The following is an 18498-nucleotide window of genomic DNA, read 5'->3' as shown; positions in this document are numbered from 1 at the left end:
AAGAATTATTTACTTCATTACTTAAAGAAAACTTGCATTGCAGTCTTGTGAAGGAACATATCCACAGTTCTTATTCTAATTGCTTTAATGTAGTTTTATTAGGTATAAATAGATTTTTCCAAGAATATGTAGCATCATGTTTCACTCTAACTTTTTCTTGTGCAAAGTTGAGCTTTAAGTTCTGCTGTAATTTCAGGTACTGCTTGAATTCCTCCAAAGGGTAATTGATCATCGAGACAAAAATAAAATGACGCTAAACAATGTTGCAATGGTGATGGCCCCAAACCTTTTCACATTTCATGGGTTTGGCTCAAAGACTATCGAACAAAGCGAGTTTGTTATGGCAGCTGGAACAGCAAATGTCATGCGCTTTATGATTCAGCACCAAAAACTCCTCTGGACAGTAAGTGTATTCCTAAGGGGGGAAAAAATACATAAATTTCACAAACAAGGCATCTGAACAAAGAAGTAAAGTGAACTTATTTCCATGATTTAAAGAAAGATCAGCCCCATCCAGCTGGGGCCTTGCTCATAGGTAGCAAGGTAGGAGTGAAACAGAATCACATTTACATATTGTGTTGGAGTTAAGGTCTGACGGTCAGAGCTTTAGTATTTAGTATGTACCATAAGTGAACTCAAAAATAAGTCCTTGGGGAATCCTTGTATTTGGCCTATTGGTAGGCATTGTTACAAGGAATTTATTCTTTTCTGCTTAGAGATATTCGTAGCACACATGGTGTTTTAGTCCATTTCTCTTTTGGGCCAGACTTGGTATTATATAAAACATGCTTTGATAAAAACATGAACTTGTGTTATGGTTCTCAAGCAAAGCTCTCACTGAGACAGACTGGAGAACTTCAAGCTTTGTTGTCCATCAGGAACTTTAAACAATCTTGACTTTTGCTGCAAATGTGGAATAGTTACTACCGCCATGGCACAGACAATGTAAAATGTGCTGAGTGATTTTTTTTTTTTCTGAGGAGAGTAAAAACACTGTATGATTCCAACTCTCTTCCTCTGAGAGCTTACTGAATCGAATATAACATCACAAGTGTAGCATTTTTTTAAATTGTTTCAAAACTTCATATTATTTGAATCTAATTTCTACTGGAAATAGATTTTTTTTCCAGTTCTACTTAACAATCTGTAAATTTACAATGTTTGATAATTTATTTATTGAAGTGATGTATATATTCATACTTACTATCTATATTCATCTAGATTCCCAAGTTTCTTGTTAACCAAGTGAGAAAACAAAATGCAGAAAGCCAAAAGAAGGAGAAAAAAGACAAAGCTATGAAGAAACTGCTGAAAAAGATGGCTTATGACCGCGAAAAGCATGAGAAACAGGACAAAGTCCCTAACGATGTAAGGAAACATATATCTGAAATACTGTATTAATAAGATTACCATCTCTAGTGAAAAAGTGGCTATAACTGAGAGGATATCTGCATTTATTTATCAGAGAGTTTCAATAAATAGCAGATTACCATATGGGTTTTATAGTTATGGGTTACCAGCATGACACATTTGGAAGGTTGGGCTGTTTATTTTTTCCCCCTATTTTTCAAAATATTTCTATTTTGAAAAATGATATCCCATAGATCGTTTCAATTTGGGCATCTGAAACAGTAGTAGGTTAGGTCAGTATTTGTAGAGAGAAAAAGTGTTGTGACACTTGTTATTGTACCAAGGTTTAGATGCATTGCTGTCTAACGGAACTCAGTGTGTTTACTTAAAAACAAAACAAAACACAATTTCTCTGCTAGGTTGCAGTATTTCATATTTAACAGTGTTTGGAAACTAAGCTAGTATTCAATTCTCATGCCTATAGGAGCTCCCACACCACTGAGCTCTGTCTCAATGAATTTAAGTATTCCTGGTAACTTGAAGCATGCTAGAGCGTGCACAGCTGCTCTCCCCTTCTCCCCTCCCTCTATCCCCCCAAAATAAAACCAACAAGCAAAACTAGACAAAACCATTACCAACAACAAAAGACAAAACAAATGTGAAAACTGATAAACTGCTTCTTAATTAGCTATTGTCCAAGTGTCCAATCCCAATTTATCCCTGTGAACACAACCTTTAGCTCAGTAAGTAAGTGACTACTGCTAGACCCCTCAGTGATGTCAAGGCATGTAGCACTCTTCATAACTCTTAAAAAAGACAAAAAAAGTTCCTTGGCAATATAGTGTCATTATTTTCCTTTACTTCAGAAGTATTTTAATTGAGCTCTTCCTGCTGACTTTTCAAAAATGTCTCATGCATCTTGAAATTGCTTTTTATTTACAATTTTAATGAAGTTAATAATTACAATTGATAAAGCTTATTAGACTATACAGAATAGCACCTAATTTATAATGCATTTGAAATACATTTTTCCAATATTTTAAATACATATACAGATAGCATCAAATATATGTGACCCCATAACATACTGAATACTTACTGGATTAAGGTGCTATGAAAGTACCGTTTTATGGGTTGAGGTCATATTGAAGATTCCGGTGAATTAGAGACATCTTGTGGTAGCTTGTAAAAATGCATTGGTCAGAATCTTTTTCTTATCAAGCATGTGCATGGCAAACTCTTATTAAAAAAAAAAAAAAAAAAAAAGGTCATATTCTGCTAAAAGCACAGTTTGTTAACATCATATTAAGATAAAAAATAGAATACGGTGAATATATTATAATATCTGCCATATCTGCCTGGTTTGATCCTATAACTTTTTTTTTTTTTTTTTTTTTTTTGAATCTGCAAAAAGATGGATCCTTATTTGCAGCCAACATCTGCTAGAATCATATACCTACATCATGTCTATACCTATATGAGGTTCCTTTTGTATGCAGTATTTGAGACATCGTTAAATGTCCAAAATGAATTAATTCCTTGGGTGATACCTAGCCATACTTTCATATTTATTTGAATATATTTGAAGGAATCTATACACAGAATATGCTATTATCTACAGTTTTAAAATAAAGCTAATTAAATATTGACATTTGTTTTAAACTGTCTAATAAAAAGAGGATTCTTTGAATACAAGTCAGTTGAATTAACATGGGCTGACACTTAAAGAAATGCTGCCATCCCCTGTTCAACATGGAAATAACAGCAAATACACTGAAATAGGCAAGTGCTTTTGCAGTCCTCAGAGGATTTTTTATAATTCAGTGCTGTTGATTTTTGTAGTAAAATATGCCTTTTTAATCCACTAGAGAGCTAAGACTGGAATGTCATGTAATACTTACCCAAACTTCATCCCTAAACATAAATGTAAAGTTGCTTTTAAAGAATTTTCTTTAAGCCCTAGAAATCTCTGGGGATTCCCTGCAAAATTAAATGGTAGATTTTTTCTGAAATCCTTCATTCTTATACAAAGCATTCCATAACTTGGGTGCCTGCAAACAAGTACTCTTAAAATCATATTCCCAAATATGAAATGGCTTCATTGTAAATGACTTTTTTACGTTTTTCCATATAGCTAAAATTAACTCAGTTCTTTAAGAAAACAAAACAAAACACACTTTTTTTTTTTTTCAATTTTCAATTTGAATTGACTTAATTTGAAATTGAGGAGATTTAACTGTGCAGTTTGTGAACTGAACTCCACTATTAGTTGGCAAGCGAAGTACTTAAACTTGTGATGAATCACCGCTCCGGAGAAAGCTGTTTGTAACTTTTAAAATTTAATCATCCTGCTTGCAGCTGAATAAAAACTAAGTGAAGGTTGCTGTTTTCTACCACATGCTATGGTACCGCATGTAGTTAAACATAGATAGCCAGAGCTTGTGTCACTTCCATAATGTTCAGAAATATCACAGTATCAGCATTCTCAATGACAGTCAGCTCACTTGGTAATCTGCGTAAAGGATAAAATTTCATCTTATCTCTGATGAGGCCTTTCACTCAGTCACATTTCCCTTTTTAAGACAGAGGTTAAACAAAAATTACTGTGCTAGGGGAGCAGATTTGGGGCAAAATCTCTGTACAGCGCTAAGAGCAGTTAATGGGGCTCATGAAGGCTGATTGCTTTTCAGAGCACCTACACATACAGCTCTACGGCCCAGATTTGTGTTAGGGAGCAAGTCTTTATGTTGCTGTTGGTGTGCATAGTGCCCTAGGCCAGGCAAAGAAAGATGCTCTCGGGACTAGGTATTTAACTACTAGCATAGCCAGATTTATACCATCTGTCACTATATTCCTGTCACTATTGTTCCAAAATAGCAGTCGTGTTAGTGGCACAATGCAATGCTACTGGACTTCTCTAATACACGTTAGAATAACCAATGAGTCCTATAGCCATTTTGTTTGTATAACGTTTGAATTTTCATAGCATAAACTTATTGACCCTTGCTGAATTTGTTGTCCACTGTTCTTTCAGACTTTAGCAAGTTCATTTGGAATTCCAGATTTGTTCTACGTAACATTTGTGCCCCATTCCTGCTTGGTATCATTTGCACATTTCATAGGTATATGTTCTATTCCAGCATCTGTGCAGTCACTTCATTCCTGTCTTTGTCTAGCCTGATGAATATCTAAGTGTGTGACGCAAAATGGACCACAAGAGACCCACCCCAGATCCTACAGCCAAGCACCTGTGGCTCTTTTGTGAAACATAGCTCAAGCTTTCCCCAAAAATGCTAACTTGAATGTTTTAAACTATGCTATGCAGAGAACATTCCTTCTGCAAGTCAGCTCCTAGGTGGTTGTGGTCACTTTGTCGCACCAACTTGCGTGATGAATGGGCTAGAGGATGCTCAGTGTCTGCTCTTTCTATAGCTGGGCACCAGGAACATACAGTGCAGCTCAGCATGCGTTCTTCTGTAAAAGCAGGTAGTAAAAGTGGCAAAATGCATTCATTAGCTGAGCTAATAATGATTCTGTTTGAATAAACAAAGTAATTATTCTGTTTGATCTGTGACCGTAATGCTACAGCTCTCTAGATGTTTCTTGTTCCTTCTCTTATACACTCAAGGCAGGCGTTTTAAAATACTTACTATATGCCTGCTGTACAGAGAAAAAGACTTATCCAGCTGAAGTTTGAAAAGTCTCCATAAAATGAACTGAGACAAACTAACACAGAAATGTGTACTAAAATGAAAAAAAATTACTGTGCTGAATTTGATGAAAGACCAGTTTATTTAATAACGTTTGCATCCTTGAAAGTATCCTTTCCTTTTGCCAGGAAGTATGATCCCAACAGTTTGAAAAATGATAAAAGATGTTTAAACAGGAGTTAGCTTTCTAGTGAATAGCTACAGCCATTATTTTCATAGGTGGAGGCCTTAAAGATAGATACAAGGAATTGCTCTTTGAGATCAGTTGCAGCCTTATGAATCTTTGATTGCATGTTTATTATGAAATTCTCAGTGTGGTAATTCTTAATGATTTAGACATAAATAGTTATTATGTCTATTATTTTTAAAATTGATAATAAAAGGACCAGATATAGAAGGATTGTCTGGTTAAAATTACTTACCGTAGCACATCACCTATGTATATTAATGAGCCTTTCTCAAGCTGTGTTGTGAAGCTGTGCGTCTGATTCTGATCACATTTATACTTGTTCTCTATTAGTTTAGCTCAGATGGTTTCAGAGAAACTGTTCTAGATTCCTAGGTGCCCAGATTTGTTCATTGATTTTGGAAGAAGAAATGTTCAGCCTTAAAATTGCAGTAAACAGTGGGGAAAAAAAAAAGAAGAGAATGAACTGTCATAATCAACCTTGGCTACTGATAGTCTTACATTTCTTTTCCTATCAAAATGAATACATTCTGGTAAATGGTAATGTAATGCAGATAGAAAAATTACCTTAAGATTTTCAGGAACAGAAATTAGAACCTTATTCACAAATAAATTATGCCTTCTGTAACTTCAATTGCATGTACTGTAAGTTGAATAGAAAAAACATCCTTTGGAGTCCTCTTTCTCTGTAAGTAATATGATTGATATTCATCATCAGCTATTTTTGAGTTGAAATAAAATACAAATCCATTATGTAGTCAGACCTGCAGGTTGGCTAGCTGAATATATTCTGGAGAATAAAAAAATAGAGATAAAAAGCTGCTGTAGTGAATACCTGTTTTAAAAGGAAATTATACTTCCTGAAAAGGGGAATCATTTAAAGTAGAATGACCCATGAATACTTTGTGATTTTTTTTTTCTTTTCCTCCATGAAGATCAATTTAAATGAAAAGGGAAAGGTTTCTTCTGGAAGTTTTCATAGGGGTGGTATGGAGGAGTTGCCTGGCGTTCATGCCTACAGCAAATGTTTTCCATATCAATCTCATGTGCTTCTTATCATACCCAAGAGTGTTCTTAATGGAGTGGTAATTGTTATTGTTATTCTTAACATCTTTGAAAAATAATTAAATACTACCGTTCTTTTGTTCTAAAGTTCTTCTTGCTGTTAAAAAGAGATTTGAAGTTCTGGTGTAATTTACTGAATTTCTGTGTAGTTCTCATATTTCTGCAGCGAAGTGCAGTAGACAGTAGTGGAGTGCACTTACAGAGCACTGTACTGTTACTTATTCCATACTGTATTTTGAGAAACTCATCAAAGCCAGCTGCTAGTAGCTTTGTTCCAACACCATTATTGCTTTACAGGCTGATGTTCCTCAGGGAGTGATACGGGTGCAAGCGCCTCATCTTTCGAAAGTTTCCATGGCAATACAGCTGACAGAAGAACTGAAAGCCAGTGATATAGTAGCCAGGTTTCTCAGCCAGAAAAGGTACAAACACGTTTTTATTTTCTTAACTTGTCAGGAAAAGTGGATTTTCATATTTTCTATCTAGAAAAAAGTTTTAAAACAGTTTGAATCCAAATGAGTTCATGAATCTTAGGGTCAAATTTATCCTGTTAGAATACACGCGTGAGGAATTAACCTAGTGTTTCTAATACCACTAAAGCTCATGAAGCCTTCAGGAATGCATGAGTGCTGTTAGTAGAAAATTAACTGCTATTTAGTCTGACGGGTCAGGAATACATTTGTAACTTTCTGGGAAGAAGGAAGGATCTCCAAGAAGGTAAATCGAAGAAAGAAATGAGAAAAAGAGAAAGAAAGCATTTAATTAAAAATCCATTCATATATAACTGTATTATAGGCTTTGGAATATAACTATGTGAAAATGTTGCTTGTGCATTGATTTAGAAGGCAAGCTACATCTGAGTCATCCAAATCCTTTTAGAAAGGGAGAAGTTTTAATCAAGCTTTTACATCTACTTTATATATATATATATATATATATATGGGCATAGTAAGAAATCAGAATAGACTTAAAAAAAAAAATTAACACATCTGCATCATATATAACTATTCATGCTAAAGGAATAACATGATGCTCTGGTTGAGATCAAGAAGCCACTTTTTCCTAAATGCTGTTTACAGGGGTTTAAACTTTTGACAGAAAGTTATTTTCTGGCTGCACCATAGCATATATTATTACAGTTAAGCAGTGAGAAAAATAAAATCTCTTGATAATTTGGGGACTTTATTCTTCCACTCTCTGTTTTTTTACTGCTTTTAGTTGCAGCAAAATTATAAACAGCAAGAATGTGGTTTCCCCTACCCAACCACTTGGCTTTTTCAGAAATGTGAAGTGTGTAAGGGGAGTACTTATTTTTGCAGCAGCAGTGAAAGAAAAATTAGAGGGTAAATATCAGGCTGCTTGCTAATAACAATGGAATGCTTTTCGAAAATCCACAGTTTCTTCATGCCTATCTTGTTATACCTTTTCTGTAGTTTATTGCTCACTTGCAGGACTATTCATTTGCACTGGCATGCAAGAGTATTCTTGTTCACTTACTGTATCAGTAAATGAGCATAAACACAAAGGGTTTACAACTGGTCCACTGCTAATCTTAATTAGCATAACTTCTCCGAGACGTGTCTCAGTGGTTGGTGTACAAGCTCTTTTGCAATATAGTTAATCAGTGTTTTCTGTTCCTGACAGTGGAAATGTTCAAACACTCAAGAAAGAAGAGGTCTTTCTTTATGAAATAGGAGGAAATATTGGTAAGGATGGCTTCTGAACAACTTCTCTTGCTATAATAGGATTGCTTGGCGCTTTGTCCATGCACTTTCATTGAGTGATTGCATTTACTCACGTCCCTAATTCTCCCTGACACTGAGACAGAAAGTTAACCTTGGGGAGAAGGAAGCAGAAAAGGTGATATGATCATCATATTAGTAGTACATTATTATCTCTCCTAGAGGAAGACAGCTGCTGTTACAGGTGTTCCTGGTACGTATGTACAATGAAGAAGCATAAAAAGGTTGAATAGAAAGGTGCTTGAAGTTCATCTTCTTCATCTCTTTGTATTCAGGCATAATAAATGAACTTACAGCCCTTCATGCTTTGCATTAGAGTTTTGCTTGCAGGTTCCGACAGGGAAATAACCACTGAAACAGAAAAGTGACCTAATGATGAAAGACGGTTAGTCTATCCTGCTCTGTGTAACCATTGATTAAAGCAAACAGCAGATCAACAAGGTTAAGTCCAAAGGATTATTTTGAATGCAGATCTAAAATTTTCTTTGATGAATGCAAAAGTACTTTTAAACCAGGAATCAGTTCCCAATCACAGTATTTTTCATATATTGAGAAAACAAACCAAAAAACTAGAAAACACTTCTGTACTGGACTTCTGTATTGTATTGAACATCTTACATTTGCTTTTTCCTTTTGAAGCATGGCCTTTTAAACTATTTGAAGCTTTAAAATTCCATGAGTACCCAGTACTTTTGTACTCTGCAATTTAAAATCCTGTATATAATTGCTGTTTTTAGCATTCTTCCCTTTTATCTATCCACTACTTTAAATCAATTTTTCTAAACTGAAAAATTCAAAATGTAAATTAAAAATAACACTTTCCTACTTTCCCTACGGAAGGTATGTTTTAGGGTTTTTACTAAGTCTGAAGGCAAAAAATAAGTTACTAAGATATGTGGATGCCAGATGAACGTATTATCTGTTCTTCTGCATATCCAGTATGTACACACATTTGCCATGCCTGTTAAAGCAGCTTGTGATCCCAGATGTACAACTGTTTAAAGGAGGGGGACTGTCTTTTTTATTATATAGAGGTGTTACCATTTTAGAAGAAGTTTTTGCAACAGAACTCCTGTGAAACTGGAACAAGCTAGTATCACTTTAAACATGTGACGGAAACTATCCGTCTCTCTGGAGCAAGTATGTGGCCAGTTGTAGATTTTTTTCTTTTTAAAGGAGTAGGTTAGAAAGTTTAGATGCTTCCTTGGTTTGAATGACTTGTTAACAGACAATTTTAACTTTGATCGCATCTTACAAATACTAGTCTTTATTAATATTCTCAGCTGAAATAAGAGAAACTCCCTGATTTTTACATGCTGTACAGGTAAAACCAGCTGCCCTGATCTTCCATTTCTTTCCTTCTGCCCAGTGGGACTGACCTATGCACAGGGAGCCGAAATGGGAGAAGACTTGACAGGCTCGTAATACACTCCTGTGCTTTCACTCATAATTGCAACATGAGCAGTGCTACCATCCTCCTTTCCCCTAACAGATGGGGCTGATGAAGTCTCTGGACTTTTTTTTTTTTTTTTTTGAGTACCCAGTACACTGTAGGGCTTCCAGGCACTGCTCAGAACTTCTGCTATTGCTTTGTGACCAGGACTGGATACAGAAACGATAACTCACTGTCCCTATGCTCCCACTGGGAGTCTGGTCCAGGAGCATGGGTGGTACATGGCACACAGGCTGGGATAAAAATGCCAGAGGGAGGACAGGCTGCCACCTGGCATTGAGAGGGGATGGAGAGGGAGCAGAGGGAGCCTACTCAAGCAGGGAGTCTTGCCGGCTTGCCTGCTCTGAGCAGGGAGTCCAGACAGCTGGCAGGCAGACCTGGCTGCAGTGTAGCACCTCTGCTTGCCTCCTGCTTTAGGAGAACATATTTCAAAAACGTCTGGCTGGCACATTAAAGAGGCTGTGAGCCATTTACCCCAATCGCTTGCACGGTGGAGTAGGAGAGGAGCTGTGATGCACATCTGCAAATGCATGAGATGATGCTTTGCCTGGGGGGGAATGGGAGGAGTAAGCAGATCTTGATGGATCAGCGTAGGGTATTTTCATCATAGCTACTCGACATAAATTAATTGCTTGTAGTGCACCAAAACCATTGTACCTCTTTTCCTCCTTTGATAGTAACCATTGCAAGTGCTATCCAGAATTGCTAACCAAGAGGAGCAGGATGGAGAGTAACGCCTTCTTAGCAAGGACAAACCTTGCTCAAACTTTCTATTTCAGAAAGGGAGAATAATCTGAAATTTTAATGGGCTTCCATGCAAATTTGAATTAACCACAAGAGAACCAGGACCCTGCTTTCCTTTTTTAAAACCTTCACATAGGGGAGCTCCCATGCACTTGGTCTGCATGAAGAATTGGACCCAGTGTCACAAAGTCGAATTTTCTACAGCTTCCCCAATGACAGCCCCTGCTCTCCTTCCCTCCCTCCCTCCCTACATCTCTGCTCCACTTCCCCTAGACATGGGAAGGATAAGAGCACTTCCAGGCTTTAGCTGTGTCATCCATTGTTAAGTACCACAGAGATAGCTTAAAAAACTAAATGGATCAAAGCCTCAACTTTGAAAATAATTTCCTGGTGTTGTTGTTGATACCAGTGTAACCACACATCTCTTTTTTTTTTTTTTTTTTTTTTCCTAGGGGAACGTTGCCTTGATGATGATACCTACATGAAGGACCTATACCAGCTCAACCCAAATGCTGAGTGGGTTATAAAATCTAAGCAGAGTTAAGCTCACGACAAATGGCAGAAGAACAACCTGTGGACTTTTAATGCTGAATGTTTTAAAGGGATAGTTTATCCTTTCAACATTCAACTGTATTATATGTATTAATAGAAACCTACCTTGTGAAAAAAAAAGGTGGTGGAAACCCAACAGTGATTACCAGTAAATTCTCACTTTTACTTACAGAAAAATATCAGAGATAACACAGTTTTCCCACTCGTTTGTTATGAGAATAAGTCAGTTAAATATTTTAATGGCACTAATCTACCTTGATGATACTCCCATCTGGTAGGCTTTGTTTCAGAAGAATTTATTTTTCAAACAGATGCTTAACCTCTTTATATTAGAGATCTACAATCTGTGTAGAAGTGTGTGTTCATGTAGGTTTTTGCAGTGTTATTACACTGGAGAACCAAATCCTGATCAGCACTTCTGAATGGTACAGTATTAAAAATATTTAAAACTGTTTCCCAAGTAAGTGTGAAATTCACAGGAAAAACCTGCAATGCAATATACTTTGTCTTTGGAAATCCTATTTTTTTCACTTTCTAGGTGAAAAAAAAAAACTTTAGAAAAAAAAACAACAAACAACAACTGTGAAAATGCTTTCTATGCAGCTTTTTTTTGCTAGAGATTTTAAATATTTTTTATTCTTATTCTGGTTGATTGTATTCTTGATACTATTTTTTTAATAGGACCATATGACAAGGTGAGTAATTTTGAAGCTCACCACTCTTGGCAGTGTCCTTTCTGGAATATTGTCATCTACTAGAAAGACCTCTAGGTTTTTCAGCAGTGATATGCAGACATGTTGCATAAACTGGTTCCAGGTTTTTAGGACATCTGATAGAATGCAGAGCATTTTGTGAACTGCCAAAACCTGCCAATTACTAGCACAATAAAAACTTTCAGGATTAATAAAATGAATAAAATAGCTGTGGAGAGAAACTGTAGCCTCAGTTTCATAGCTAGCAAACCACCAAACCTTTCACTCAAAATCTGTGTAAAGGTTTACCATGGAGTTTACATAGGCTTTTTGGATGTTATCTACCATCTGGGCTATCGTAGATGAGGCTAGAAATCAAGTCCTGATTTCCTTGACTGATACTGTCTAAACCACTTAAAAATTAATAGTCCAACAATGAACTATTGCAAATCCTTCTCTTTGCAAGGGAAGGACTGAAAGCTTCCTGTGGAATTTGCTGATAATGAATTATAGACTGACATGGCTTACTGCAGCATGAAGAGCTGTGGACTGTAGCTTCAGAGCCCAGGTCCCACAGCAATGCTTTGGGCTCACTAACCTGTGTACCGCTTTACAATTTATTTGAAAACTAGCTCACCAGTGCTTAAGTGCTCATACCTGTGTGCAGACTACCTGAAATAACTACTGTGAAATTATAGCTTAGGAACTAAGTATTTTCTTTCAATGCACACACGATTATATTGACCTCTTAGGGAATATTCTACATACAATCAAGGACCGGATTAGATTTTTTTTTTGACTTGATCAAAGCTGATTAAAGGAATCAAGGGCCTTTCTGCTGAGCTTTGGATGTGGGCCCTGTGTTGTTCCCAAAGTAACCACTGGAACTCTCCATTTTCTGTGCAAGCAGTGAAAGAAAACTCTGAAAGGTCATAAAAAAAATTAGGCACCTACTGATTAGTTATCCACAGCGTACGAACAATTTGGGGGGTGTAAGTATTTATTGTTTTTTGATGGCTGTCTTGATAGGGAGAGCACGTAGGGAAGGATTCTCAAATGCAGGATGAATGAAATCGGAAATTGTTCTAATGTGGCTGTACTGCCCCCGCTGCTCCATCTCGGCGGGTACCCCTACGTGCTGTTGCACTGTGCCATTATGGGCAAACCCCATGAGACAAATCGTTTGTCAATAGAACAAAATACACTCGCTGTTCTTTAAACGTAAGGGACAGAGAAATGGTGAAATACTTAGGTAAATATTTATGAATCTAATGTAATAAATAGAGGATGTTTTGTCATGTAATACAAAAATGATGTGTGTTCTTTATAGTTCTGTAAAAGATTGCTTGCTACTGCAGTGCTAGATGTTATTTTAAGCAGGAGCAAAGTGCAGAGGATAGAACAGCTGTACAGTTTCAGCGTAAAATTACAACCGCCCTCTGGCTATGATCTTTTAAATAACTTTGTTTCTGGTTTAGTGCCATTATCTTTTTTTAATTTAAAAAGCTCTTTTATAATTAAATATGTTTTTTTTTTCTTCTGAATTCTCTTCTCATTTGTTATGTTCGCATGCAAAACACAAACGACACCAAGCAGCGGTTACTTTTTAATTTCACAGTTTACATCTTTGCAGGTGTAGTTCTGTAGTTTTGTGTGTGAAGAGGGACGCTGCTCGGTACGTTAAGAGCAGCCTCGCAGCCCTGGGGTGAAGGCTGCAGCAGGCCGTGCAGGCTGCCCAGCACCCTGAGGTAACGCCTTGCAAGGCAAGGGACCAGCTGCCTGCTGGGAGCCCACTGAAACCTCCGTCTCTCTACCCTTCAGCACCCAAGAATTAAGAGCCACCGGCCCCCAGCTGCCTGCCACCTCCGTGGCCTCTGGGCTCCCCTCCTCTGAGACCTCTGGAAGCCACCTGGGTGCCCTGCTCGGAGCGGCCCTGCCGGAGCAGGGGTCTCGGTGGTCCCCTCCGATGCCATCTGCCCGGTGTTTCTGGAAAGCCTTCAATAAAACATACACATTTAGTAAGCATTTAAGAGTTAAATTGCAGCAGAAAGCTAACTTGGTGAGAGATTTGCTGAGTGATTTCCTCTAATGCACCTAAATATATCTAAGGATTAGATCTCTGTTGTACTTCTATTTCTGAAAGGTTGCAGCCACGCAAAAAGAATGAAATGCGTATTGCACTAATTTTATAGCAATGTTTACAATAATTGTTTTTTATGTAGAGCAGTGCTTATAAGATCTTCAAACCATTATTTGTGTTTGCACACAGACTGCATCTGAGACAGGTAAGTACTTCTCATCTCCATTTAGCAGATGGGAAAACTGTTCATAAATGGCTTGCCTGCAGCCAGAAGGGGCAAAATCAATCTGATTTGTAGAAACCGAATATAATCCTCCAAAAACTGTCTTAAAAATCTGCTGTATCGCCAATAATGGGACTTCAGCAATCACGAATCTGACTTCAGGGGACTGTTTTAATAAATACAATACTGTGGTTTTTAGCCTGGTTTCCAAAGGAAAGGTGTCTGGGGTAATCTTGCTGCCTGTGTGTGTTTTCCCCTAATTACTTTTGAATCTGCTGGCAGACTTCAATCATTTTTGGCAAAGAGAGTTGGGGGGGGAGGGAATGTCTCAAAAATAATTAAGTTTCTACAAGCTTCATAAAACGAGGCAACTGGAAGGAAGACAGAGGCAGGACAAGTCCTTTGATCGAAGGAAGGATGACAGCATAAATTCAACCTTTATTTAAGCACTGGAACAGAGGCGGGAGAGAGGACGTGCGCGTGCTCTGACCATGGAAGGAGCCCAGAGGCAGTTAGCGTCGGCCGTGCTCGTGAAAGCCCTCACCTGCCTTGCCTTCTGTCTTAGGAGGCTTCCTCGCTGACTTGATGCGAGTAATTGCTGCTTGTGCTGCAGCTGTTCTCGTGGGCTGGCTTTTGTGGTGCAGCTTCTCCATAGCTTCTGATTAGCGTGGCTCATCCCCTTTGGGCTCAGCACCTAAACGTGCATCCTTCCTGCTCAGCTGTGCCCGCAGTTAATGCAGTCACCTGGGAGGTGGGTGGTGGTGGATCTGCTCCCCCTTCTTGTAGGTCTCTTGGGAGTTACCTTCATCCTGGACATAGATCTGATCTGAAACAGGCCATTATGAAATGGTAGCCTTCACAAGCAGTAGCAGGAACACAACTTGCCTTTCAAGTTGTTCTGAATCATGCGGAGATGCTGGTTCAAAATCCCTACAGATGTTACCGCTCCCTGATTGCTCACTTTGGGGATAATTGAAAGGATCTGACATTCTTTTACTGTCTCTGTAAGACCAATAAACAGCATTCATTCATGCTGAGAGTCAAAGTCTGTGTATTTTACTATTATGTCTTACCATTATACCTCTGTAACGCATTGCTCTCAAAAATGTCTAGCTTCTGCTTCAGTTGGCTCAGCTCCTGTGCTTGTGTGTTTAGCCACTGGATCAGGTCCTGCAGGTAAGCCAGCTGTGGGTTTCTTTCCCATGGGATTCCCTGGGTTTTCAGAGCAGAGAAGCTACTATGTGGTTACATTAAGGTGTGTTTGCCATCCATCCTAATTCACTGCAGTGCTTGGATAGCGAGCGAAGAGCTGGGGCCGCGGCGGATGAATGCCCGTACCTCCCTGTTGGATAGGGCGTGGCCAGCCAAGTGTCCATCCCCTGGTGTGTCTGTGACTGTCCGTAGCTCCACTGCCTCTGCTCGGTGTTCCCCACGGTGTGGGAGCAGCACGTGGCAGCCCAGGGCTGGCGCTTACGTGCACACCTCTGCTGGGTACGCGCTGAGAATGCCGGGAGCTGCAACACTGGTTACACACCTCTGATAACCTCTAGTCGTCTCTCTGGCAACATAAATAGTAGTGAATCAATACCTGTTGGGGAAGGTGAGAGTTTAAAATACAATGTAGTGCTCGGTTAAAATACCGTATAGAGATGTGCTCTCTACCAGTGGTCACACGTGTGTTCCTGTCTGCTTTTGTGCCGTGCTTCCTGTCATCCGTACTGGCAGCCCTTTGACTTCCTAAACTGATGTATGTGATTTAACGTTTTCCTCATACCTGCAGATAGTCACAATGTACGTAACTCATGTATCTGAGGTGATGCCTCAGTGATGTACAGCTGCAGTGTCCAATTGTCTGGACATGGTGAAACTGCGAGGACTGAAATGCGCAGAAGAATCTCACAAGCTTACGTGAGTTACTGGACGTGCCTTTGCTGGTTGTCAACGTGCAAATGTATGACTTGCTCCAAGTGACCCAGAATAAATGAGGGAACACATAGTTGTACAGAAAAGCTCAAGAATTTGATTGAGGGTCCAAGCCTTGGGCTGCATTAGATTAGCACCTGGAAAACAGTTTCTCGCTTATTGACTTTTTTCCCCTAATCCAAGAAGAGATAATTAATTTAAGTCTTGCCTTCTGATTTTGGATTAGTCTGAAACTTAGTATGTGTAACCTAATATAATTGCCTTAATAATATTCTTGTATGCTTCCACATTTTGTTGTATAATTTATAAGGCAGGTGAGCTCCCAAACTCTTACTCTGGATGCTCATCCTCTGCCAGAAACCATCCTTATTCATGAATCTGCTTAAGTCTGCATGAACAGAGGAATTTTTTTCTTTTTTTTTTTCCCAGCAGGAACTGCAGCCTGAGTAGGCAAAATGGCATTGAGGCTCTCATTGTGGGGAGCTGCACATCCATGAAAGACAGAGCTGAGAGTTGCCTATCTCAGTCTTCCAGCCTGGCTCCTTTTCTTCTGTGCAGTCTCATACTTACTCCGTACAGCATTTTGCTTCTCTGACTGTAAAATCTTGGGATGCAGCCAAGTGACATCCATCAGGGATGTGTTTTGTTTAAAATGCTTGATCTTCAAATAAGCTGTATCTCGTAGGGGTATAAGGATGATAGAGATAAGAGCAACTTTGTGAAACCATTATTATGCAGTCTTGGAATCCTCGCTAAAACCTGCGCTGGTGCTTTTAACGTACCATTTTGAACCAGTAAAAAAAAAAAAAAAAAAAAGGACTTTCTTTTCATCGGGTTTAGCAAGGAGACAAAGAGCAATTCTGGCATGGCATAGTTACAAGTTCAGATATATATATATATATATTTTTTCTTGCAAAAAGTAGATCAGAATACATACCATGCAAAACCCTTTTCAGTCATTCAACTTTTTCTATTTAAAAAAAAATATATATATATATTTAATTTTGTAATAAAATACAGTTGTAACAAACTACAAATACTGCAGGGAAGGTATTCTGATTTTGCTCCAGTTTTGCTTGGCTAGATGGTAGAGGGAGATGCAAGAGCTGGAATTCTGGAGATGCAAGAGATGCAATTCTGGAAAAGAAAAAAATCTTATTGTTGAAAGTATTGTTAAGGTAACAATGATAGGCCACTGTGTGAGTATGAAATGGAATACTTCAGAAGAGGATTCTTGATTATTCCAGTTCCTTCCAAGTTGACAATCAATTCTGTAGACCAAATCAATTCTGTAGACCAAATGTTACTGTCATCCATGCAGAAATGCTTCATCAGATGTCTTCTAGCAAGAGCTGAAAGCAGAGAACACCCATGCCTCAGTCAGCCTGGAGAGAGAAAATGTTCCCTGTAGATGGTGTGTGTGCTTTCTTTGTTTGTTTCCTTCTTTTTAATTTTTTTTTTCTCTCTTTGAAGGCTGTTGCTGGGAATAGTGAAAACTGAGTATAATTAGAAGTATTTTTCTGTACAATCACAATGTGGATGTTATGTGCTCTTCATTTTTCCTAAGAATTTCTAAGTTGCTAAAATCTGCTTGGATCGTTGTAAGAGGTATCAGCTTAATAAAGAAAGACTTGCTAAGCAAGTCCAAAACACTGTTGGTAAGGCTAGGAAAAAAAATTATTTTTTTCTCCAAGACACCTGTAGCAATGGCGTAGCCTGAATTCTGAAAAGCATATTTTGATGTGCTGATGAAGACAGGACTGGTGATGTCCCATGTCTGTTTATTGTGTGCTGTCTCACAAGTCATTGTACAGGTGAGATGTCCTTACTCTTACAAAATAATATCCTAAAGATTCCCTTAATAAATGCTGAGTGTGGGCAATACTGATTAGAGTGGCTATTTTTAATTTATCTCTACCTTTACTTTTAACTAATTTTAGCTCTCACAATTATTATAAAGCCCATTAGCAATATGCAAAAGGTGTGTTTAATTGCTTTTGAACCCCTGCAAAATGATGGCATTCACCACATCCTATGGGAATGAGTTTTTCAGTTAACTGTGTGTTGTCCCTTTGGAAGGGACTTCCTCACACAGTGAACAGTCCTACATGCTCACCTTTGTCACGTCTCTTACGGTTTCATAAGCCTTCTTGATGGCCTTTCTCTGGTCAGAATTGCAGCTCTTTTCATTGTCCTATGTGCAGAAACCATTCCAGAAGTTTGGTTGTCTTCACTGCTCTAGTTTGAACCTTTTCTTGTTCTACTCTGTCCTTTCAAGTTAGGGGAAATCAGGAAGTTGCAGGTTTCCAGTTGCAGGTTTTCAGAAGGTGAATGTGCAATGGTCTATATGGTGGGATAGCAATTCTGTTGTTCTCTGTACCTTAATGACTTCTGTTTTATTTTTTTTTTGTGTATGTGTGTGTGTCTGTGTGTTTGTGTATTTTTAATCACTGAGATGACATTTTCATTACTATTTGTATTAAATCAGTGATCTTTCCTGTCTGCTGGTGGACAGTTAAAAGTCAATCACTGTGTATGCTGTTGAAGACTTTCTTTCATATTAATTGCAAAACTTATCAATGCTGAATTTCATTTGTCACTTTTTCACCAGTCAGTCCTGAGGTCACCAGTGTCACGAGGTCCATCTGGAGCTCTCTGCAGTTTGTTTATTTAAAACTTTCAGTAATTCAGTATCAGCAACCACCTTTATCACTTTGCTTATTCACTGCCACCTCCAGATCGGTTGTGGCTGTGTTGAAGGGCATGAACCTGAGCAC

At 38.3% G+C, this 18498-nt stretch overlaps 1 protein-coding gene and 1 long non-coding RNA gene across 6 annotated transcripts in view; one reads left to right on the top strand and one right to left on the bottom strand.

The window, feature by feature from the left end:
* Positions 1–13039, top strand: part of ARHGAP18 (Rho GTPase activating protein 18) — a 91910-nt gene extending 78871 nt beyond the window's left edge. For all 5 annotated transcript variants that reach the window (XM_083831904.1, XM_083831903.1, XM_083831902.1 and 2 more), the window contains 5 exons: positions 197–403; positions 1222–1368; positions 6610–6734; positions 7957–8018; positions 10704–13039. In XM_083831904.1, the coding sequence (XP_083688030.1) occupies positions 197–403; positions 1222–1368; positions 6610–6734; positions 7957–8018; positions 10704–10795 (633 nt within the window). In that variant the 3' untranslated portion in view covers positions 10796–13039. The remainder of the gene's footprint in view (positions 1–196; positions 404–1221; positions 1369–6609; positions 6735–7956; positions 8019–10703) is intronic.
* On the bottom strand, positions 11345–18047 carry LOC310897844. Its single transcript, XR_014582635.1, has 2 exons — positions 14343–18047; positions 11345–13490 (listed from the first exon to the last, which is right to left on the bottom strand). It is a non-coding gene; the product is annotated as an uncharacterized lncRNA (long non-coding RNA).
* Between the last annotated feature and the right edge of the window lie 451 nt (positions 18048–18498).

Source organism: Anser anser, assembly GCF_964211835.1.
Source record: "Anser anser genome assembly, chromosome: 3".
Taxonomy (NCBI): domain Eukaryota; kingdom Metazoa; phylum Chordata; class Aves; order Anseriformes; family Anatidae; genus Anser; species Anser anser.
Note: the sequence above shows the minus strand (reverse complement) of the source record. Positions and strands in the feature narration are given on the sequence as shown.